Source organism: Argentina silus (genome assembly GCF_951799395.1).
Source record: "Argentina silus genome assembly, chromosome: Y".
Classification (NCBI taxonomy): Eukaryota; Metazoa; Chordata; class Actinopteri; order Argentiniformes; family Argentinidae; genus Argentina; species Argentina silus.
The window spans coordinates 29,719,745-29,744,156 of record NC_139654.1 but is presented as its reverse complement, the minus strand read 5'-3'; the positions used below and the strand labels follow the sequence as shown (position 1 = coordinate 29,744,156).

The 24,412-nt window shown below is 44.1% G+C and overlaps 1 protein-coding gene across 2 annotated transcripts in view; it reads left to right on the top strand.

Annotated features, from left to right (window-relative positions):
- LOC310824228 (serine/threonine-protein kinase SIK2-like) overlaps nt 1–19,348 on the top strand; it is a 56,516-nt gene extending 37,168 nt beyond the window's left edge. For both annotated transcript variants that reach the window (XM_083697058.1, XM_083697059.1), the window contains exons 6-15: nt 733–856; nt 8,309–8,526; nt 8,787–8,939; nt 9,253–9,390; nt 10,361–10,571; nt 10,778–11,062; nt 14,734–14,903; nt 15,004–15,117; nt 16,920–17,011; nt 17,216–19,348. In XM_083697058.1, the coding sequence (XP_083553184.1) occupies nt 733–856; nt 8,309–8,526; nt 8,787–8,939; nt 9,253–9,390; nt 10,361–10,571; nt 10,778–11,062; nt 14,734–14,903; nt 15,004–15,117; nt 16,920–17,011; nt 17,216–17,882 (2,172 nt within the window). In that variant the 3' untranslated portion in view covers nt 17,883–19,348. The remainder of the gene's footprint in view (nt 1–732; nt 857–8,308; nt 8,527–8,786; nt 8,940–9,252; nt 9,391–10,360; nt 10,572–10,777; nt 11,063–14,733; nt 14,904–15,003; nt 15,118–16,919; nt 17,012–17,215) is intronic.
- Nucleotides 19,349–24,412: the final 5,064 nt, after the last annotated feature.

Below are 24,412 nucleotides of genomic sequence, written 5' to 3'. Positions count from 1 at the left end.
AGCCAGTTTTTCTCCATTTCCTCTCAGCTGCCCGGAGCCCTATTCTACAAGCTTGCAGGTTTTCAGACAGCCAGGGTGCGTGTGGAGAGGATCGTGCCGGCCTTGAGGTCTGTGGACAGAGAGAGTTGAAGGATGAGGAAAGAGTGGACAGGAGGGTGGAGGAGGCTGCATCAGTGGATAGAAGGGAGAAGGATTCAACAGAGGGTAGGGCGGGTAAGATAGAGGAAGAGAGAGCGGTGAGTGAGAGAGTATGCAGGGTGCGACGAGAGGATACAGTGTGGGTAGAGACTGACTGAGAGGAAGGGAGAAGGATACAAAATGATGATCAGAAACCGGGAGAAGGGTAACAGTAAGGTTGGATGTATGGGAGGATCTGGTGAAGACAAGGTTGAGCTGATTGCCCGCCTTATGAGTCGGAGGAGAATGGGACAGGGTAAGGCCGAAGGAGGAGAGAAGGTCAAGTACTCCAGACGAGTGAAACATCTCCGACTGGATGTTGAAGTCACCCAGTAGTCACCCTCTTGCATAGATTGATATAATCCCACTGTAGAACCAGCCTGGGTTGCCCTCTCACACACACTGTACACCTGGCTGCCTTTGATCTGCATTGATCTAGTTGCTTGTTTTATGATGTAAGGATTGTTCCCAGCTGCTGCCCTGTGTCTGATATGAAGCTGAAGTTTTTTTCCTTTTCACTGCTGACAAACATTGTGTTTTTGTGTCCCTCTGCAGAGTATGGGGGTAGTGTTGTATGTGCTGGTGTGTGGCGCCCTGCCCTTCGATGGCCCCACTCTACCTCTGCTCCGACAGCGTGTCCTGGAAGGAAGGTTCCGGATCCCCTACTTCATGACTGAAGGTGAGACATTCCGGCCCTGTCCTAATACTTTCAACTTCCTTGTTTGCCTATAGTAATCACGTGATTGGATTGTCAAAGCAAACTTTCACTGCCAGTAGACCTGTTCTTGGGTTGGGAGGGATGGGGTGCGTGGTGAGTGACTGTAATATCTGAACCAGATATAGGACTGTCATGTTAGCTAACTGTGTGCGAGCACTGCTGGCTGGCCAGGTACTGTATTTAACTCCGGAGCTCGGCTTGTTTCATGACATAACCCAGGGGAAGAACCAGTGAAGTGCTCCAGCAGCTCTCTCCCCCCTCTCTCTCTCGAGTCTGAAGGGGTTTGAAGCAGTTACTAGTGAGCGCCTCAAAAACCAAGGACAGGTCCCACGAGGGGACACTGCCTGACGACCGGACAAAGACGCTTGGGACAATAGATCCCTTAATAACGGGAGGCGTCCAGAGGATGTATACAATAGCCAGTCCACAGTGCCCTCCATAAATATTGGAAAGAGGAAGCGTTTTGTCTTCTTTCAGTGTACTCCAACAGTTTGGATTTGAAATCAAACAATTACTATGGGGTCAAAGTACAGATGCTCAGCTTTAATTCCATGTTTTTTTCTTTCAGATTGGTTTCTCAATTTAGAATGTTTTCTTTTTTTTTATAAAGATACTCCCCCTATTTCAGGTCTGCAAAAGTGTTGAAAAAAAAATCATACAGTGCCCTGTGTAAGTAATGGGACAGTGAAGCGCTTTTTTTTCTTTTGGCTCTAACCTAATAGTAATTGTTTGATTTAAAGTAGAGATTGTCAGCTTTTATTTGATGGTATTTGTGTACATATTGGTTTCAGAAAAAGAAACACTTTTTTATGCGTAGTCCCCCTATTTTAGGGTATTCAAAAGTAATGGCACAATTTGCATGACAGGTGTTTCTGGGAAGTCAGGTGTGTTCCGTTACATCATTTGTGCAGGTATAAGGGAGCTGTCAATGTCTAGTATTGATTCTAGGCTTTGCATTTGCCTTTGGAGTCTGCTATTGGTGTCTGTCAACATGAGGACCAAAGAGGTGTCAATGAAACTCAAGGTGTAGACGGACTTGGTGGCAGCAGCCATGGTGGCGGCAGACACAGTGCATTCGGAAAGTATTCAGACCCCTTCGCTTTTTCCACATTTTGTTATGTTACAACCTTATTCTAAAATCAATTAAATTCATTGTTTTCCCTCATCAATCTACACACAATACCCCATAATGACAAAGCGAAAACAGGTTTTTAGAAATGTTTGCTAATTTATTAAAAATAAAAAACTGATTTCACGTTTACCTAAGTATTCAGACCCTTTGCTATAAATTGAGCTCAGGTGCATCCTGTTTCCATTGATCATCCTTGAGATGTTTCTACGACTTGATTGAAGTCCACCTGTGGTAAATTCAATTGATTTGGACATGATTTGGAACGGCACACACCTGTCTATATAAGGTCCCACAGTTGACAGTGCATGTCAGAGCAAAAACCAGGCCATGAGGTTGAAGGAATTGTCCGTAGACCTCCGAGACAGCATTGTGTCGAGGCACAGATCTGGGGAAAGGTACAAAAAAAGTTCTGCAATATTGAAGGTCCCCAAGAACACAGTAGCCTCTATCATTCTTAAATGGAAGAAGAACCACCAAGACTCTTCCTAGAGCTGGCCACCCGGCCAAACTGAGCAATAGGGGGAGAAGGGCCATCGTCAGGGAGGTGACCAAGAACCCAATGGTCACTCTGACAGAGCTCCGGAGTTCCTCTGTGGAGATGGGAGAACCTTCCAGAAGGACAACCATCTCTGCAGCACTCCACCAATCATTATGGTAGAGTGGCCAGACGAAAGCCACTCCTCAGTAAAAAAACACATGACAGCCCGCTTGGAGTTTGCCAAAAGGCACCTAAAGGACTCTCAGACCATGAGAACCACGATTCTCTGGTCTGATGAAACCACGATTGAACTCTTTGGCCTGAATGGCAAGCGTCACGTCTGGAGGAAACCACCGCTCATCACCTAGCCAATACCATCCCTACAGTGAAGAATAGTGGTGGCAGCATCATGCTGTGGGGATGTTTTTCAGCGGCAGGGACTGGGAGACTAGTCAGGATTGAGGGAAAGATAAACAGAGCAAAGTATCCTTGATGAAAACCTGCTCCTGAGCACTCAGGACCTCAGACTGGGGCGAAGGTTCACCTTCCAACAGGACAACAACCCTGAGCACACAGCCAAGACAACGCAGGAGTGGCTTCAGGACAAGTCTTTTGAATGTCCTTGAGTGGCCCAGCCAGAGCTCGGACTTGAACCCGATCGAACATGAAAATAGCTGTGCAGCGACGCTCCCCATCCAACCTGACAGAGCTTGGGGTCTGCAGAGAAGAATTGGAGAAATTCCCAAAATACAGGTGTGTCAAGCTTGTCGTGTCATACCCAAGAAGATTCGAGGCTGTAATCGCTGCCAAAGGTGCTTCAACAAAGTACTGAATAAAGGGTCTGAATACTTATGTAAATGTATTATTATTTATTTATTTTTAATATATTAGCAACAATTTCTAAAAACCTGTTTTTGCTTTGTCGTTATTGGGTATTGTGTGTATATTGATGAGGAAAAAAAATAATTTAATCAATTTTAGAATAAGGTTGTAACATAACATAATGCGGAAAAAGTGAAGGGGTCTGAATACTTTCTGAATGCACTGTACATGTGGCTGAGACAAAGACGGTGATCGTCTGATCTTCCATTCTGAATGGTGATGCCTCCCTCTCTCAGCCCGGAACACCTATTTACAGTTGAATGAGCATGCCTGGTGGACGTCCTGAGGATATCGCACCTTGCCTGTCGTCAATTCCTTTGCTATTGTAATGTATATTGTATCGGCCAACCGGCATCTTCCACCTATGTTCTATTGTTTGGAGAATATTTCAGGAAGATACAGAACCTTCATTCTTTGAGTTTCTCGGGTTTTCCTTGACACACACAGCGTTGGACTTATGGTTAAACTTCCATTTGTTTACAGTTTGTTTATTTCTTTGAAACTATTCAATTGGTTTATTTGTTGATACTCTTCACATTCTTCCTATGTGGAGTAATGTGATGTTGTGCACTAGATGAAGGTTCTGTTAAAACAGCATAACATAATCGCGACCAGGTTATCACACAGCGTTTACTATTAATGTCTAATGTTCACATACGTAGTTAGCAACACGTAGACTCGAGTCATCACATCAGGTATATTGGACCATGTGTATACTCTTCATGATTTCTTCTAACTTAAAAGCATGGTCATAGCATATTGGGTATTCTTAATGGAATCTAGGATCAGATATGATTGAGTGTCTGTCACACAGGGATGAGCAAATCATTATCAATCATTATTAATCATAAAATATATTTTGGAGTCAGATATAATGTAATATTAACTTGTGTTAGTTGGTCATGTGACCACTTGTGTGTAGAGTCCAGTTTGATTGTAACTGCTGACGGCAGCAGCAGAATGTATTCTGAAGTGTACAGAAACATCTTGTCTGCTCAAGTGCAAGCAAATGCCTCCAAATTCATTGGATGGCAGTGCATCATACAGTAAGACAATGACCCAAAACATACTGCCATAGCAACTAGGGACTGTTTCAGGGCCAACAAGTGGAAAGTTTTTGATTTGGCAAGTCGATATTCAGATTCAAATCCAATTGAACATGCATTTCATTTCCTGATGATAAGATTTTAGGCAAAAACACCTAAAAACAAACAACAACTGAAGATGGCTGCAGTACAGGCCTGGCAGAGCATCACCAGAGAACATACCCAGCGTCTGGTGAGGTCAATGGGTTGCAAACTTCAGACAGTTACTGCATATAAAGGATTTTCAGCAACAACACATTGCATGCAGTAACTGCCTGAAGTCTGCGACCCATTGACCCCACCAGGCGCTGGGTATCTTCTCTGGTGATGCTGTCAGGCCTGTATGGGGTCTTTTTGCCTTAAGTTCCTTCTTCAGCAAATTAAATACATGTTCAATTGGATTTAAATCTGAGGATTGACAGTAGAGTATAGAGCTAAAAGAAGACAAAATGCTTCCTCTTTCCAATAGTTATGGAGGGCACTGTATCTGCAGCCTCCAAGGCCTCCCAGGCCAATTCAGGGCTATCAGGAGCAGGGACAGGCCGCTCACAGACCCACTGGAGGGAAGGCATACAGCGCGTGGCCACTATGGGCCAGTGCGTCCGTGCCTAGCGGAGCACAGTGGTCGCGAAGAATAACGGAAATTGCTTGTTTTCCTGCGATGCAAACAGATACAGCGGGTGAAATAAGTATTGAACACGTCACCATTTTTCTCAGTACATATATTTCCAAAGGTGCTATTGACATGACATTTTCACCAGATGTTGGTAACAACCCAAGTAATCCATACATACAAAGAAACCAAAAAAAATACGTTCAGAAATTAAGTTGTGTAATATTGTGAAATGACACAGGGAAAAAGTATTGAACACATGAAGAAAGGGAGGTGCAAAAAGGCATGGAAAGCCAAGACAACAATTGAAATCTATCAGTAATTAAAAAGCAATCCAGCCCCTTGTCAGTGCAAATTAATATCAGCTGGTTCAGTCCCAACTGATGGCCTACAAAAAGGTGTCATTGCCAAGGTGTCACACAAGACACATCTTGATGATTAAAAGCAAAGAGCTGTCTCAAGACCTTCGCAACCTAATTGTTGCAAGACATAACGATGGCATTGGTTACAGGCGCATTTCTAAGCTTCTGAATGTTCCAGTGAGCACTGTTGGGGCCATAATACGGAAGTGGAAAGACAATCATTTCACCATAAATTTGCCTCGATCAGGTGCTCCTCGCAAGAGTGAAAAGAATAATCAGAAGAGTTGTCCAAGAGCCAAGGACCACTTGTGGAGAGCTTCAAAAAGACCTGGAATTAGCAGGTACTGTTGTCTCAAAGAAAACAGTAAGTAATGCACTCCACCGCCATGGCCTGTATGCACGCTCACCACGCAAGACTCTGCTGAAAAGCTTGTTTAAAGTTGCACAACATTTGGAAAAGCCAGTGAAATACTGGGAGAATATAGTGTGGTCAGATGAGAGCAAAATTGAACTGTTTGGATGCCATAATACACACCATGTTTGGAGGAGAAATGGCACTGCACATCACCCTAAAAACACCATACCAACAGTGAAGTTTGGAGGTGGGAACATCATGGTGTGGGGCTGCTTTTCAGCAAATGGTACTGGCAAACTTCACATAATTGAAGGAAGGATGAATGGGCAAATGTACCGAGACATTCTTGACCAAAATCTGCTGCCATCTACCAGGATGATGAAGATGAAACGAGGGTGGACATTTCAGCAAGACAATGATCCCAAACACACAGCCAAGGAAACTCTCAATTGGTTTCAAAGAAAGAAAATAAAGCTGCTAGAATGGCCCAGCCAATCACCCGACTTAAATCCCATTGAAAATCTATGGAAAGAACTGAAGATCAAGATTCATAGAAGAGGCCCACGGAACCTTCAAGATTTGAAGACTGTTTGTGTGGAAGAATGAGCCAAAATCACACCAGAGCAATGCATGCGACTAGTTTCTCCATACAGGAGGCATCTTGAAGCTGTCATTACCAACAAAGGCTTTTGTACAAAGTATTAAATAAATATCAGTAAGCGTGTTCAATACTTTTTCCCTGTGTCATTTCACATTATTACACATAACTTAATTTCTGAACTTATTTGTTTTGGTTTCTTTGTATGTATGGATTACTTGGGTTGTTACCAACATCTGGTGAAAATGTCATGTCAATAGTACCTTTGGAAATATATTTACTGAGAAAAATGGTGACGTGTTCAATACTTATTTCACCCGCTGTATATGGGTGCCCACACCGTTGCGTCTCCAAACATCTTGCACGACCTGAGGTGTCGTCATCTTTCCCCTGAAATGGGTCCTCCGCGTGACAGTAAGTCCACTCCTGTGTTTAGCTGACACATGAGTGGCTGTGAGGGACAACAAATGTTCGCTGCTTCACGTCAACAATCCTCCTTGGCGATTGACATACGCCACTGTGGACATATTGTCCGTTCTGACCAGGACGTGATGTCCCTGCAGGAACGGGAGAAAGTGCTTGAGGGCTAGAAACACTGTGCAGAGTTTGAGCACTTTTATGTGGGCTGTGCGTAACAGACCCGACCAAACGCTGCTTACTGACCATCCGTCGTGTAATGCCCCCCGTGTATACTCTCAAGTGGGCGAATCTCAGGAACCTCCTGTGTGTCTGACAAATCTTGATGTGGGAATACGCATCTTTGAGGTCGACCGTTTTTTTGGGGGGGTTTTTGGAACCACAAGTGACCGCTGTCACTGGGTTCGTCCTCTGGAGTCACACTGATCACGCCCCTGGCCAACAGAGAGAACATTTTGACTGAGTATTTGGGTCGTGCCCATGACTGCACCACCCCCGCAAATGCATGGGATGTTCCCCACAAGGTGCAGTCTGTAGCCCTGTGTCACCATGTGGTGGACCTAGAAGGGAGACAGAACATGCGCATCACTGCACCGAATGGAGTAACAGGGAGCCTACGCATTCCTGGAGCGGAACGGGGAGGCGGGGGGCAGACTTGTAGTGCCGACCCCACAGGGCCGTGCGCACGGGGTCCGCCAGGTAGACTGACAGGATAGCGTTGGTGTTAACCTCTCTCACTGCTTGCGCAGTGCCGTAGATCTCGTCATAGGTAAAAATATCTGACTCCTGACTGCGGCAAAGGCCAGGGGCAAAGTAGACCACCCAACCTCTCCCTCAAGGGGATTTAAGTGGTTTGAACTACTCACCACGGGCTTGGCTGAGAAGGCTGCTTCCAAGTAGGCTGAATAGTCTCAAAGCATTCGCTGAGGATCGGTAAACGTTGATGGGCTCATAGATCTGAGTGGACTGGATAGGTTTAAGCAATATCACAGTAGTTCCATCTTGCCCTCTGATACTAGCCCAGGTCAAGTTTTTCCACCTTTTTTATCCAATCCACACAGAATTGTATTAGTGTTTATAATGTAGGGGATGAGGGAAATGCGATAGAGACAGGCTGGGCGGGTAGCTGTAGAGCAGAGGTGAGATGAGTTGAGAGAAACGCTCAGCCTCAGCCAGGGGCAGTAATCCTGTTAGGAACCAGCCGTGTGTGACGTCAACCTCAGCTAGGCGCTAACTAGAGGTGAAGATTTTTCATCCAGAGGGGGAGGGAGGGAGAGAGATTGCTGTGCACTCCTGCCTATTCCTCTCTGCTCTGTACACAGTCCTATCACTGTCACCACCACCTGGGGGGGTGGTGGTATGTGTAATGCTGATGTTTTATTCACACAGATAACTCTCTTTTTGTCTCTCTGGCTGCCTTACCAGAGATCACACTTTGACTCTCTTATATATTTCTCTCTGCCCCCCCCCCCCCCCCCCCCCCCCCCCCAGACTGTGAGCATCTGATAAGGAGGATGTTGGTGTTGGACCCTTCTAAGCGTTTGACCATAGCCCAGATTAAGGAACATAAGTGGATGATGTTGGACGTGCCAGTGCAGAGGCCCGTGTTGTACCAGCAAACACCGGCCGAGGGCGATGTGGGAGAGTACAGCGAACAGGTCCTCCGGCTGATGCACAGCCTGGGCATCGACCAGCACAAGACTGTAGAGGTGACGACTAACACTTATACACCATCTTCTCCTGTACACCTGAGAAACCTCAGTCTTTATGTATTGTATTGTTTCACCTAGTGTACCACAACAGTGATGAAATACAAGAGAAAGCTGTTTTAGCCAATGGCAGTATTACAGTAAGAGGGTTAGTGGAGATGTTCAAAGAGAGAGTACACCCAAATGAACCTAGAAAGTGGCCTGTAAACCTAGACAAATAACCATCCCTTTAATCCTGTGTGTTTCTGTTCTCTCCCCAGTCTCTTCAGAACAAGAGTTATAACCACTTTGCTGCTATCTACTTCCTGCTTGTGGAGAGAATGAAAGCCCACCGCTGTAGTTTCCCGGTGGAACAGCGTCTCGACGTGCGCCAGCGACGACCCAGCACCATTGCAGAGCAGACAGTCGTCAAGGTAACCCATGTCTGCCTCTTGAGTGTCAGTGCCTGGGAGAGCATCCAGGCTCCATTCGCATCAGTGTCTATCATTGATCAAAGAACAGTCATTCACACCTGGACTCACTCTCTCTTCCTCCTCCTCCAAACACCTCTCTCTCTCTTGCTCTTCCTGTCGCTACCCCTTCATATGCCTCTGTTCATTTAATCTTTTCTTCTTTTCCTTTCTCTCTTTCACCTTCTCTCCGTCATTGTCTGTGTTCTTGTCATCACTCTGTGTCTTCCTTTCCCATCTCTCGCTGATCCTTTCCATGTTATCTTCTCTCCCCCAGTCGACCAGTGGTTCTGACCAGGTGGGGCTCCTCCCCCAGGGTGTGCATCTCCTGCGTTCCCCCGCCCTTCTTCCAGCCACCTCAGATACATGTCCACCAGAGCACAGCCTCATAGTCGAGGACGTAGGAACGCCTAAAGTAAGTCAACACAAACCCTACTTCTTACCCTAACTCCTAGGATACAGTAAGTCACCTCAACCCTCAAGTAAGTCATTTGGAGATGGTTTCATGTTGATCCAAGCCTCACTAAATTAGCCAGCTAACTACATTTTGTTTGGCTTATTTGGATCACTAACCTGAATATGGGTTGTTAGTAGTGGCAAGTAGTCAATCACACTAACAGTCTATCTTTATCAATATAAATGTATTTCAGTTTATAGCTAGCTAGCTCATTGATCTGCTTTCTGTAGCAGCCAGTGTGAGTGTGATGCAGGATAATGCTGTCCTGGCAGCAGCTAGCTCCCCACAGCCCCTGAACCCTAGAGCGCTCTCACATCACAGCTGCCTTGCTTATGTAACACACTCAACCCTGACATGAACACACACACACACACACACACAGCTCGCACAGGGTCGTCTCACAGCTCTTTCAGCCAAAGCACACGTCCTGGCCCTACATTCCCAGTGTCTGAGTAACAGAGGGGGAGGGAGACGGTTACAGCTGTCAGTTTTTGATTTGATTGTTCACATTCAAATGTATTTCTAATTTGAACTTTTTGGCAACATTCTAAAGTGGAAAGAGCTATTCAAATGTATGTCTCTTCAGCACAGTCTCTGACTAGGTGTTTTAAAATGCAGTCTCTAAGTATTTCTATGTGAAACCCAAGGAGGCTGCTCTTCACAATAAAGCTACAATAGTTTTTTTTTTGTTTGTTTTTCAACACTAACTGTTAATTTCGCAGTTCATAAACAAAATAATGAAACGAAATGAACATACAAATGTGAATTGTCGACCAAATTGACGTCAGACATATTTGTTTACACACCAGTTCAGAAGATGGTGTGTCCCCCCAGGCTAAGCTGTGTAGAGGATGCATTTCTGGTTAATGGTTTTAGTTTAGCTGTGTGTGTGGGTTGAACTGATCCTATGGTCTCCCCCTGCCTACAGGTGAATGGCTGTCTGTTGGACCCCCTGCCTCCCACTGTTCACCGCAAGACCAGCGTCTCATCAACTAGCAACGTGATGGAGATGTCCATTGATGAAGGCATTGAGACGGAGGAGCCGGACACTGAGGACGACCCTGCCCACCTCTTCTCTGCTGATCAGACAGCCAACTTCAGCCAGCATAGACACACCCTCTCAGAGGTCACCAACCAAGGTCCGCCAGCACACATGCACGTATAAACACACACACACACACTCCGGGCTGACAGTTATAGTGGTCTGCTAAGCCAGCATCCAGCATGTATACATATTGTGTAATATATGGTGAATATCATTTGACCAAGACCCACATTTTAAAAAGATCAAAAGCAAATGTGTATTTTACTGTGTGGTGGTCTCTCTCAACCTGCCCCACCGCAGGAAAGTTGTTCAGCTTTGGCCATAACCCCTCCCTGGGCAGTGTGGACTCTGAGTACGACATGGGCTCCATGCACAGTGACCTCAGCCTACTAGAGGACACCCCCTCCCTCAGCGAGGTGGTACTGGTCAACTCCTCCACCCCCCAGATGACCCAGCCCTACCTGAACGCACGGCCGGCCAATCCTGCCATGCAAACGCTCAGTGCCCAAAGGAGGGAGGAGCACAACCGTTCACCAATCAGCTTTAGGGAGGGACGCCGTGCCTCTGACACCTCCCTCACTCAAGGTCAGCTCCTTAATCCTCCCCCCTAACCCTAGTCCTTATCTAGTCCTTACTTCTCCTTCACCCAATGAGCTTGCAAACTGCCCGTACAAACACCAACAGTGCCCAACATTCTAAAGTTGGCAGTTGTTGGCTGTTGTTTTTAGAATGTTCAAAAAGCCAAATGTCAAGGCACACTGCTCAAACATTGCCCAACAAAAAACACATTTTCCATTGTACGTTGCTCAGGGTAGGGTTAAAATATCCAGAATCTACCCATTCCTTTAGATCTAAACGATTAGTCACTCCCATATTAGTTACAAGTTCGCAGAAGCCTTTTAACTAAACACAGGGTGCTACCTAACTAGCAAACGCACATTTAGATAATTAGCTATTAGGCTATGCAAAACATGTTTAACTTCTTGCTGCACATCATAGCCTACTCTTCCCTCCCTACCATCAACCTGGGCTTTTCTCTCACTATCAATCTTGTCCATCTTCCTGTCCGCATTAGATATTGAGAGAAATCTGCATAGGCAACACAATAATATCAGACAGGTATAATAGGTATATGTTGCATGTTGCTGCATACAATGTTTCAATATTGGCAGAATGTTTCCCTTCCCTGGCAAATGGCTATAATGCAGACAGGCAAAAATGAGCTGCATGGGCACACAAATTATGAGGAAAATCTCTGAATGCAGTACGGCAATTAGAGAAAAAAAACGACATGCTGTATGTTCGTGCAGCTGGCTATGATTAGATAAATCATCTTATTTGTTTTAACCAGTTCCAGAGACCTGTAAGGCCATCCATCATGTTCTGCATGAAAAATACCTCAAGGTTTATGTTGATTGATTGATTGAGGAAAAAAGCAGATCACTCAACACAACACAGAAACAAGCATCTGATGCTGGGGTCGATGAGCGCGCGCATGCGAACTTGGATACCCGTGCGCTGCATTTCTATGGAGTTGGCAAGGAAAGTTGCTAAGTTGCTTAGGGAACAGGGGACACACTGTCATCTCAGCTGTGCAGCCGTCAGTCGACCACGCAGGTTTTTAAGACAGTTCGCATTAAGGCATCGGATCGGTAAATAGCATTCCATATCTCAGACTCCCGATCCAGCATTTTAGGCCAATATCAGCCCGATAACAATGCTCAGTATTGGATCGGTCCATCTCTATTCGGTACACACCGGTCAAATTTTCCACAACTCCAACAAACGCTGATTGAACAAACTCAAAAAAACATCAACCAACAAATGCAGACGGGAGGCACACACTAACCCAAACACTGTTTGTTGTTGCCGTTTGTTTGGGCAGTGTGCAAACTTCTTAACACCTATCTTACACCTTTAAGGTTAAGATTAGGGTATGGGTAAAGGTTAGAGATGGTCTTTTAAATCTATAGTTTTTGTCAAGAGCCTTACTTCTGCCGTTTGCAGCATGGCCAAATAGTGAGGACTCTACAGCCCTAGGCACTAGGACGCAAAGATGTGCTCTGATCTCTGTTCCTAATGACACAGACACGACACCCACTGCTGCTGCTCATTCACACCTAGACACATACACACATCACACACACATTCTCACAGGCTGGAAATTGGTTCTCTTCTCTCTCTCTGCCACCCCTTCTCTTGTTGGCTGGCTGTGTGGTGATTCAGGTTGTGAATCAGACAGCTCTTTGTGGGTTTGGCCCACTTAACTCTGTTTCAGGTTTGATCCTGCAGCCTTAAGTGTGTGAATTACTTCTCAGCTAGAGACTAAGCTAGAAGCTAAAGAAGAGCTTTTCATCCATCAGTCTCTAGTGACTCTAGAGGTCATTTTAATGGCTGCCTGAAACGTCAATGCTGACTTTCTCTCTGTCCCTTTCCCTCTCAAAAGAGTGTGGTTTTTAAATAGCTTAATCAGTAGGATGAGTCAGGAATCATGGTTTAGGGAGGAACTGTCATGAAGGATTTAGGACAATGAGATTCCTTTTATTACCACTTCTATATATATATATATATATATACAGTGCCTATAGAAAGTCATCATACCCCTTTGAAATAGTTACTATATTTGTCGTACAGCCTGAAATCAAAACTTTTTCCAGCTTTAGCCATACAACATCAAACTAATGAAAAAAAAGGCGACAGTTCTGAACATTTATAAAAAATGAAAAACAAGAATAACAGGGTTGGAAAAGTCATCAGTCCCCTGATTTAATACTTTGTAGAGCCACCTTTTGCTGCAATTACAGCCATCAATCTGTTTGGATATGTCTCTACTAGCTTTGCACACCTAGATTGGAGAATATTTGCCCATTCTTCCTTGCAGAATTGTTCGAGTTAAGTCAAATTCCGTGGTGAGCGGCGATGGACTGCTCTCTTCAAGTCCATCCACAGATTTTCTATCGGATTTAAGTCAGGGCTCTGACTTGGCCACTCAAGGACATTCACCTTTCTATCCTTAAGCCACTGCGTTGTTCTTTTGGCGGTATGTTTAGGATCGTTGTCGTGTTGGAAGGTGAATGACCTGCCCATCTTCAGCTGTCTAGCAGAGGGACACAGGTTGTCCTCAAGAATTTGGGTGTACTTGGCAGCATCCATTTTCCCTTCAATCCTGACCAATTGCCCAGTCCCCGCTGAAGAGAAACATCCCCACAACATAATGTTGCCACCACCATGCTTCACAGTAGGTATGGTGTGTTTTGGGTGGTGTGCTGTGTTTGGTTTTCGCCAAACATAGCGCTTGGAGTTCAGTCCAAAAAGTTCAATCTTAGTCTCGTCTGACCATAAAACCTTTTTCCACATGGCAACAGAATCTTCCAGGTGTGTTTTTGCATAGCACAAACGAGACTGAGTGTGGCACTTTTTCAGAAAAGGCTTTCTTGCTACCCTGCCATACAGGCCAGCTTTGTGTAAAGCTTGTGAGATTGTTGTCACATGCACAGACAGTCCTTCAAAGTTGCCTTTGGCCTCTTGGTAGCTTCTCTGATCAATGTCCTCCTGGCTCGGTCATCCAGTTTGGACGGACGGCCTGATCTTGGCAAGGTGTTGGTGTTGCCATAAGCCTTCCACTTCTTAATGATGCTCTGAACGGTACTCAGAGGGATAGCTAAAGCCTTCGAAATCTTTTTGGAGCCTTCACCTAACTTGTGCCTTCCTACAACTTTATCCCGGAGGCCTTTTGTAAGTACTTTTCCAACCATGGTGAATTCTTTGCAGAACCATGCACTTCTAGTCGTGGAATCCTCAAGAAACAGCTGGTTTTATTCTGAAGTAATCAAAACCACTACAATTGATGTCAGGTGGGGGGCAATTAGCCTGGTGTTTGATCTGGAAGTTGATTGGTTGCACCTGAGCAAGTTTATAATGGTATACTCTAAGGGGCTGATCACTTAACCAAACCAGGTATTTCACTAATTAATTTTTAATAATTGTCCAGATTTTTTTTTAAAATTATTTGCACTTTGATGAGGGTTATAATGTGTACATACAGCTCAAAAAAGTTAGATTTGATTTATTTTAATTTCCAGGGTGTAATGTGACAAAAGGTAAAGATTTCACAGGGTATGATGACTTTCTATAGGCACTGTGTATATATATATATATATATACACACACACACACACACACACACACACACACACTCAAACACTTTGCAGATGATGACTCCTAACGTTGTGTGTTGTTTGGTTGCGTTGCGACAGGTTTGGTTGCGTTCCGGCAGCACCTCCAGAACCTGGCACGGACCAAAGGTATTCTGGAGCTCAACAAGGTCCAGATGGTGTACGAACACATGGACTCCGAGGACAACCTCCCCATGGGCCCCCTCAGTCCACACACACACCTACATAACCTCCTGGACCCCACGCTACAGGTACAAACACACATGCGCGCGCTTGCACACTCACACACCCTGACCTCACTACTGCTCATAGTAGTGACCGGTGCCTGTGTGCATGTGTTGTATATTCCAGGGAGAGGTGTCCAGGCACCAGGACAACCTAGCTTTATACCAGAGTGGAGCCCCTCCCCCCCTACTATCCCGGAGACAGAGTTTGGAGACACAGTACCTCACGCACAGACTACAGGTGCTAATACACACAGACACACACACACACACATTTTTCATTCATATACTTTATTTAAGCAATAAGTCATAGATGATGGGTGTTGTTGGGCCGAAGCGGAGGACTGACTTTATTCACGATAAACTCAAGTGCCTTATTGCTTTTATACAACGGTTACAGAACAAAACAGAGAATTGTGATGGATATAGAGGTCTAAATACTGTTGATAATTAATTACTATTTCAAATGAATACTGTAATTACCTCAAGGCACCACTAAGAGGTGGTGAGCAGAAGTTCTTGAGTTAGACTCTGGATTTGTTATTTTACAGAATAATTACTTCAACAGTCAGTCTTTTATCAATCATTTTTGCTCTATACTCCAACAGTTTAGATTGTTAATCAAACAATTACTATGGGGTCAAAGTAGAGATTCTCAGCTTTAATTCAATGTTGTTTTTCTTTCAGATTGGGTTCATCCTTTAGAAAGTACAACTTTTTAAACATAAACCCTACTTCAGGGCACCAAACGTAAAAAAAATAAAAATAAAAAAAAAATCCAAGTAAAGTATGCATGTTTAGTATTTGGTCGACAATCCTTTGCATGCAATAACTGCCTGAAGTCTGCGACCCATTGATCCCACCAGACGCTGGGTATCTTCTCTGGTTAGGCTCTGCCAGGCCTGTACTGCAGCCATCTTCAGTTGTTGTTTGTTTTGAGGTATTTTTGCCTAAAATCTTATCAGGAAATGAAATGCATATTCAATTGGATTTATTTGGAATCTTGAATTTGGAAGATTGACTTGGCCAGTCAAGAACTTTCTGCTTTGTGTCCCTGAAAAACTCCCAAGTTGCTATGGCAGTATTTTTGGGGTCATTGTCTTACTGTATGAATTGTCCATTCAATGAATTTGGAGGAATTTGCTTGTGCTCGAGCAGACACAATGTTTCTGTACACTTCAGAATACATTCTGCTGCTGTTGTTACCAGTAACATAATCAATTAAGACTGAAGTCAGCAAGTTCTTGTGGCAGCTCTACATGCCCAAACTATAGGGCATAATAATCTTGGGCAGTTCCTTTTTTCTCCAATTGTTCCTCTTGCAATCACTCGTGGCCAGATAAGACGAATATTATTATATACCATTTGGAAACATTTGGAAAAAAAAGGATCTGCCCAAGAATATTATCATGTACTAAAGACTGTTTTCCAGACCTCTGCAGGCTTTTTAGGTACTTTTTAGCAAACTGTAACCTGACCATCCTTTTTGAGGATAACTAGTGGTTTGCACCTTGCAGAGATTGTCTCACCTCTCCTAACTGCAGTGAATACAGATATTCCCGGAATAAAGATATAATTTATTTACAATTTATAACATATTTGCAAAATGTTCTCACATTTTGCACAAATGCAAGTCTTCCATATGTATATGCCTCAAGTACATATTTTGTGATGAATTGTGGTAGTTTCTGTCCTGCATTCAGAAATATTGTTCTCAAAGCGACCACTGTTGTCAAGGTAACATGGTAAACACATTTTACACAAGGATATTACTGCAGTGTATGGTAAACAGGTAAAACTCGTCTATTTTTAATTGATATACTTTATTTATCTTGACATGAATTACAGACATAAGTGCACACAAGATGTAAGAGACAGTAAGAATGTATACCGGAATTATTATTTTTTGATGCCGATTTCTTTGTTAAAGTTCATAGTCACATTGTGTTACAATATAAACAAATGCAACAAATGAAAAAGATTGATTTATAAGTTGCCCACATATCTATTCTACATCCAGTAATTTTTCCTATCTTCTTGTAGACTGCCAGTGTTCTGGCTAACAGTCCTGCTAGCTGTCAGCTCTTCTGTAAGGAGACGCCTCGCAGTCTGGAGCAACAGCTACAGGAGCATAGGTGATATAATAATAAGATGTGGGATTTGCATTTTCACTATTATTGTTTATGAATAGTCTATGTATGTAAAGTTTGAATGTTTTTGTCACCTTTTTCGATTCTACGTCTCTGGGCTCTGGTTGAAGAACATTTTCAATGTGTGTGTAGTTACAAATGGCCAAATAAACTTGAACCTTAAACGTACAGTTTCCTCTCTGTCCGTAGGCTGTACCAGAAGAGGATGTACCTTCAGAAGCAGTCCCAGGGCCTGCAGTTGCAGGCCTATTTCAACCAGATGCAGATCATAGAAGGTTCCAGCTCTTATACCCCAGGCCAAGCTATGGGCCACCAGGACTCTGCAGCCCCTCTCGGCTTGCAGGGGGCCATGGCTGCAGTTGCAGCACAGCAACACCAGCCCCACCCCCAGCAGCAGCAGACCTCCTCCCAGCCTTCCCTCCTATATACACACCCCCAGACCCTCAGTCCCCTGATGGAGCCTAGTGCTGAGGGCCTGATCTATGACCTCTACGACCCTTACCTGGACCACTATCCCCACCTCTTGCCTGGACTACTGCCTCCTGGTGGTCTGGTGGGTCAACTGCAGAACCAGCTCCCAGAGGGTCTCTGCTACAGCTACCCAGGATGTGACCAGGCCCAGGGCCCCTACCCCTCCGCTGAGGCAGTTTACCCAGGGCAATATGAGTTGTCCTTTCCTCTGGACCCAGGACAGCCCCCACCAGCCCCAACCCCTGGCCTCCCCGGCCCAGGACACGCCCCTGTAGCGGGGTACATGGAGAGTCTGACCCTCCCTGACCTCCAGAACTCCTCCTTCCTGGACACTGAGATGATGGAGACTGTGGACTCTCAGCATGGCTTCGTACTGGTCAACTGAACCAGGAAGGCACAGAGGAAGCATAAGGCAATATTACCCTTGAAGCCTACACAGCGTTAAGTCCTAGATGGAGTGTAGTTGGGCCAAGGTACAGGGAAGGAACAAGTGTTTTTGTATCATTCATACTCTTTTAGTTGTGGTGAACCTTACAACCTTTCTACCAAAATCCTCCCTACCTCCCTCTCACTCCTCTGTTTCCACCAGTCCTGAGCCATGAGGCGAGGCCTGGCAAGCTGACTTGGCGTGGCCGTTGCCATGAGCATCACCATTAGCATCTCGTCTGTGAAGTGATTGGCTTAACACCACGCACGCCTGGCAAGCTGACTGCAGCTGCAGCATGGTGGAACTGCAGAGCTTGATGTACTGCATCCGTAGCACAGCGTATTACAGATGCTCCTTGTTGGATGTGCACAGTGGGACTGGCTAGCTAAAGCACAAACAGCAACAATGCATTTTGTATTGAAGTAGGACAAAAATCTGACAAAGCATTTGACATTAAGTAACAAACGAGACAATATCATTAATTGTGTGCTTGATAAGTGCAGTGTGAGTCAGTATATTTTTGTTGCAGTATTATTAATCCATGTTGGAGTGTGCATCTCGGGAGGTGTAATCTTATTGGTTGCTGAGAGGCTCTGATTTGCAGCCAAAACATCTGGGACATCACTGGAGCTGATGATGTTATCAGGAGATAATCCACCACCAGCCCACTGCTGTGTGTGTGAGAAAATCAGGTAGTTGTTTTCCAATTCATCTCCGATGTTGAGTAGGTGTTGGTTTGTCTTCTGGTTGTATCCTTCCCTCCTGTGATGTATAGCCCACTGTAGCTGTTTTTTTTTCCATGGTGGAAGAACCCTGCAGTACACACCTGCTGGGTTTCTGAAAGAATGTTCCTCTCATCTTAAGTAAGTTGAAGGCCAGAGGGATAGTCACCCGACACAACACTGGATACACTAGTTCACCTCGACTTTAAGCCAACAGACTGACAATAGAAGGAGAGGTTTTACAGGACTTAGGCTTCTACTAACGGTATAGTAAATCTACTTCTTGTAAGGTCTCTGACAGACAAAACTCTGCTTTAATTTAAAGGTTGCGGTGAGAGCCAAGCATTATAATTTCTGGTTCTTGTTTTTGGTATTATCTCTTTGGAGAAGACGAGATCCAGGTGTTACTACGGTACAAAAACCAAAGTCCCTCAGAAGTTTCCCTGGCAACCCTCGTGGTGTGAGGTTAGAAGCTTCTTGGTTTGCTAGCTTCTTGACAGTGCTTACCTTGGTCAATCAGTATATGCCATTTAAAAGTATTATAGCAATATTTCTGAGTACTCGTTGAAGATTAAGTAAATATGAAGATAGTAGTGGATGTGTTTCCAGTATCATAATAACTGCACCTCCTGCTGATAAAACACCAGTCTATAGAGATCCAGTTTTATACTCCTTTTGTTGATGTTGACCACGCATAAGCTAACTTGCTGTTGAGATTAAAAAATGATTTATTGAACAAATGTGTTTCTTGGTCTATTTTGTGTTTATACACCACATTACACAACACTGTTTGTACTGATATTGCTCTCTCAGCTAGCTAGAGATGTAGTTCTATTCCATACATAGGCATACAACAGGAGATAATGTTAGCAGTGTAGCCTGTTCTCATAATGGAACCAGTGGAGGCTGTGTCCTGTGTGGAGGACTAAGGAATCATGACGAGTGAATCACACACAGAGCTTTATAAAAACAGTTGTCATACCGTAGCCTACATGACCCTGACATTTCAAGGAAATCATCCCAGGTCTCTTCCAGGTCGTCCATTATGTAGAAGGTATTGGTACGTCTAATAATTTATTAATTATTAATATTCAAATTACTTACGATTCATTTGCTCTTGGTAATTATGATGAGTATGCTGAATATTTGATGAGATATTTAAGTTAAACTCGAGTTATTCCTACATTCACTAATTATGTCAATATCTAGCAAACTCTTAAGTTTTCATGGATGCAATTGTTCACAAAAAGGGCTCAAACACAGGGATCAAAATACAAAAGAATAATTATTTACTAACTAAACAGGAATATGAAAACAGCGTAAAGCAATGAGGTAGACAAAATGAATGAATAAAATAAAAAGGGTTTTGATGATTGGAAAGAAATTCACAGGCAGTATAGTGAATGACGGATGGGTCTTGCACACAAAACACGTCACGTTATCAATGAGCCCGTCCTCTGATTTCTACCTCCACAAACCTCACCCAATCATTGGTGTTCACATGGGTTACAGGGAGTTTCCACCAAATTTCTTATATCATTCAAATACTTTTAAATCCATGAGGGGGAGTGAATAAGTGCACACTTTGGGGGAGGTGTTGGCTGTGTAAGAGCTTGAAATACTACCAGTTGCCATTATAATAAGCACACAAATTGGGCTATGAATGCAGTAGTGATTTCAATCAAAAACATCTCATAGGGTTAGTTTATTGGATACAGATTAAGCTTAATCTATTTTCAATAGAGATTTTCTATTGAAAGAGTTAGTCCAGGACTTCATCAGTGTCCGGGAACCCACCCCATACAATCCAAATTTAGTTGTTGGACAATGGCAATGGCCATGAGTATGTTCGGCATCCCTTGGCGGTGGACTATGGAATATCTGCTGTGCTGTTAATACAGTATAGTAGTGATGGCAGTGCGACACTGAAGCTTCAATACGTGCTTCAAACCCTGAACTACAATTCCATAGAACCACTGCTTCAAAGCTTGCTTTGGTGCGAAAAAAATCACGTGACATATGACGTCCGAAGCAGCAACTGCTTCATTGCCTGAATGAATCACCTGACTGGTTCGCGGTCCAATCAGGTGATTCACTGGCACTGCCTCGTCTCGATTCTGACAGGTGACAGGTTGTGACTGTTTTGAATTTGAGCGTCTCAACACTTTATAACCGCTCTAAACAATGCACAATTTGTGGATTGTCGTAGTAGTTGCGTTGTTGGAATTGCGTTTGTATTGGATCATTATGGAGCCAGCCAGGAAGAGCGGTCGTTCTTATCGCTTCGGATCGCTCCTAATAAGGTAGGTGTGCTGGCTGTTTAATATTTAACGTAGGAAAAGTAAAGTTACTTATACAACAGTAACTGTCAGTACAGTCCTATAGCTATGGTCTATCTCAAGTCTATACTAAGTAGCATTACAGTAAAATGATGTTTATGATTAGTGTAGCCATTAGGCTACAGCTTTATAGACTCAAATTGCATTTTTATTTACAAATGGCTTTCTCTACAGGTCCGGTGCTTGGTGTGTTCAACTGAACTGAAGTATCATGGGAATACTTCCTCCATGCTTAGGCACTTCACTGCCAAGCATGGAGCTGCTGCTAACCAGGGGAACACAAATCAAGGTCGGCTATATGTATTATATTGTTATTAACTAGACACACTAACACAATATGATATGACTGTATTCCATGACTCATAGGCCTGCTTAATTTTAATGCAATTTCACAAAAATCCTTATTTTCTTTTATTAATTTTCTTTTTATTTCTTTATGTTTTTATTTATTTGTCTTAGTGGACCGGAAGCGAGAGCTAGATGAGGCTCTTGTGAATATGGTGGTGAAAGACTCGCAGCCTTTTTCCATCGTGGATGACTGTGGCTTCAAGGAGTTTGTGGCATTGCTTGATCCCACATACACTCTTCCATCCAGACGGGCTCTAAAGAACATGGTGGTCCAGAGATACGAGGAGCAGAAGACCAAGGCCAAGGCTGTCATGCCAAGCCTGACTGCTGATATGTGGACCTCCATTAATATGGATGCATATCTAGCAGTGACCTGCCATTATGTGGATGACTCTGTGAAGCTGGCCACAGTGCTTTTGGGAGTGCTGCCTTTCCCTGAAGCTCATACAGCTGATAACATCACTGCTGCAACGAGGTCTGTCATGGAGGAATGGGGCATTGAAGGCAAAGTGACCTCGATTGTGACAGATGCAGGAGCTAATATGGTTGCCTCTGTCAGAAGTTTAAATCTAAGACATGCACTTTGCTTTGCTCATTCACTAAATTTAGTGGTGAAGAAGTCTCTTGATGCAACTCCTGGCCTAGAAGACCTACGCACAAGGGCACGAAGAGTAGTCACATTTTTCAAAACCAGCACAACAGCAAAAGAGAAGCTCAGAGAAGTGCAGGAGCAGATGAATCGTCCAGTGATGAAGCTTATTCAGGAGGTGGACACACGCTGGAACAGCACCTTCCTCATGCTACAACGCCTTTTCGAAGAGAGACAGTCAGTGGGGGCAGCTCTTGCGACGCTGAGGACAGACGTGAGACCTCTGTCCTCTGAGGACGATGAAACAGCTGCTGCATGCCTGCAATTGCTTGCCCCCTTTTACCAGGCAACAGTAGAACTGTCCGAGGAGAAGAGAGTCTCAGGGTCAGAGGTTATCCCAATGACAAAAATGTTAATGTTATACTTGTATGACACAATGGGGAAAAGAAGCCACAACACGGCTAACCTGCTGGGACAGAACTTGGTGTCACTGATGCAAAACAAGTTTGACCCTATAGAGAACCAAACAGTAGTGATGGGCAAATGAAGCTTTTGTGAAGCACTGAACCACTTGTGCCAATTGTTTCGAAAATGGGTTCATTACTCGAAGCTTCAGTTACAGTGACCTTTCCTGGCGAAGTGCAAGGCTGCAGTCAAATTAGGCAGGCTAGTTGGTGGACAGGAGGCTTTTAATTACACGCACGCACGCACGCACGAACACACACACCTCAATGAGCAGTGTTGGAGAAACTACTTTACTTTTGTAGAAAAGATCTTTTGTTCTGAAGCATCTTTGCTTTGATCAACCTTGGATTTAAAGTATTGTAACGACCCTGTGAAAGGCCCGTTAGCAATTCCGCCAAGGGAGTTACCGCTCTTGGTGTTGTGGCTAGCGCGGCCGGTTTGTAAACGAAAGATTGCGAGTTCGATACCCGCTTAAGGCAAGCTGCTCTACCACGCCGTTCGCTACAGCATCTTTGCTTTGATGAAATTCTTTGATGCACACACACACTAAGACTGAATATCATGTTCTATTTACAAATAAAGATTGATGAATGTGTGTATTGTGTTATTGAGGAGAGAGTGCTGGGGAAAATATGGCATAGGTTGGGTGTGTTTGTGTAACTATGGCAGGGGGTGATTATGTGGGATGGGGAACACTCAAAGATTACAAGAAGAACACTCAGAGAATACAAACGCAATACCAACAACTCAACAGCAACAACGCACCTACTACGACAATCCACAAATTGTGCATTGTTTAGAGCGGTTATAAAGTGTTGAGGCACTCAAATTCAAAACTGTCGCAACCTTTCACCTGTCAGAATCGAGACGAGGCAGTGCCAGTGAATCACCTGATTGGACCGCGAACCAGTCAGGTGATTCATTCAGGCAACGAAGCAGTTGCTGCTTCGGACGTCATATGTCACGTGATTTTTTTCGCACCAAAGCAAGCTTCGAAGCAGTGCTTCGATAAAATTGTTGGTCAGTGTTTGAAGCACGTATCGAAGCTTCAGTGTCAAACTGCCATCACTACCAAACAGCACTGACCCTTTCAACACTGCTGGATCCTAGATTCAAAACCATTGGATTCTATAATCAAGCACAGGCACAGGCATCACTAAAACGACTGACAGCACAATGCTCACAATTGATAAGATACACACCACCTGACACACCTACAGAAGAACAGCCCTCCACATCAGCTCAACCAGCACCAGCAAATGTTGAAAATCCATCATCCACAGGTAATGTTATAAATAGTTAATTGATAAAATGCAGGACAAAATAAGTAAAAAAGGATACAAATTGAAACCTTTCAGTACTGATGATTACCGTCATGTTTGTCTTTCAGATATTAACCTTTGGGCAACTCTGGGCAGAGATGCTTCTGAAGCAAGGAGGGCAAAGAATGCCACAGCGGATGCTGTAGTGGAGGTGCAGCGGTACATGACTGATCCACCGCTGGAGAGATCAGAAGACCCACTGGCTTACTGGCTGAACCATCAAAATGTGTACCCTCATCTGTGCGCCAGCATCATCGGTTCCTTGTGAGCGAGTATTGTGGGCAAAAAAAGAAACCGGCTCAATCCAAAAATTGTTGAAAAAATAATGTACCTCAATAAAAATCTTTGAGTGTTCCCCATCCCACATAATCACCCCCTGCCATAGTTACACAAGCACACCCAACCTATGCCATATTTTCCCCAGCACTCTCTCCTCAATAACACAATACACACATTCATCAATCTTTATTTGTAAATAGAACATGATATTCAGTCATAGTGTGTGTGTGCATCAAATAATTTTCAAAGCAAAGATACTGTAGCGAACGGCGGGGTAGAGCAGCTTGTCTTAAGCGGGTATCGAACTCGCAATCTTTCGCTTACAAACCGGCCGCGCTAGTGTTAGAAATTGTTTTTATAAAAACAGTTTATTATTGCTATAAGAAAAATACATTATTGCAGTGTGCTAAATTTACTAATATGA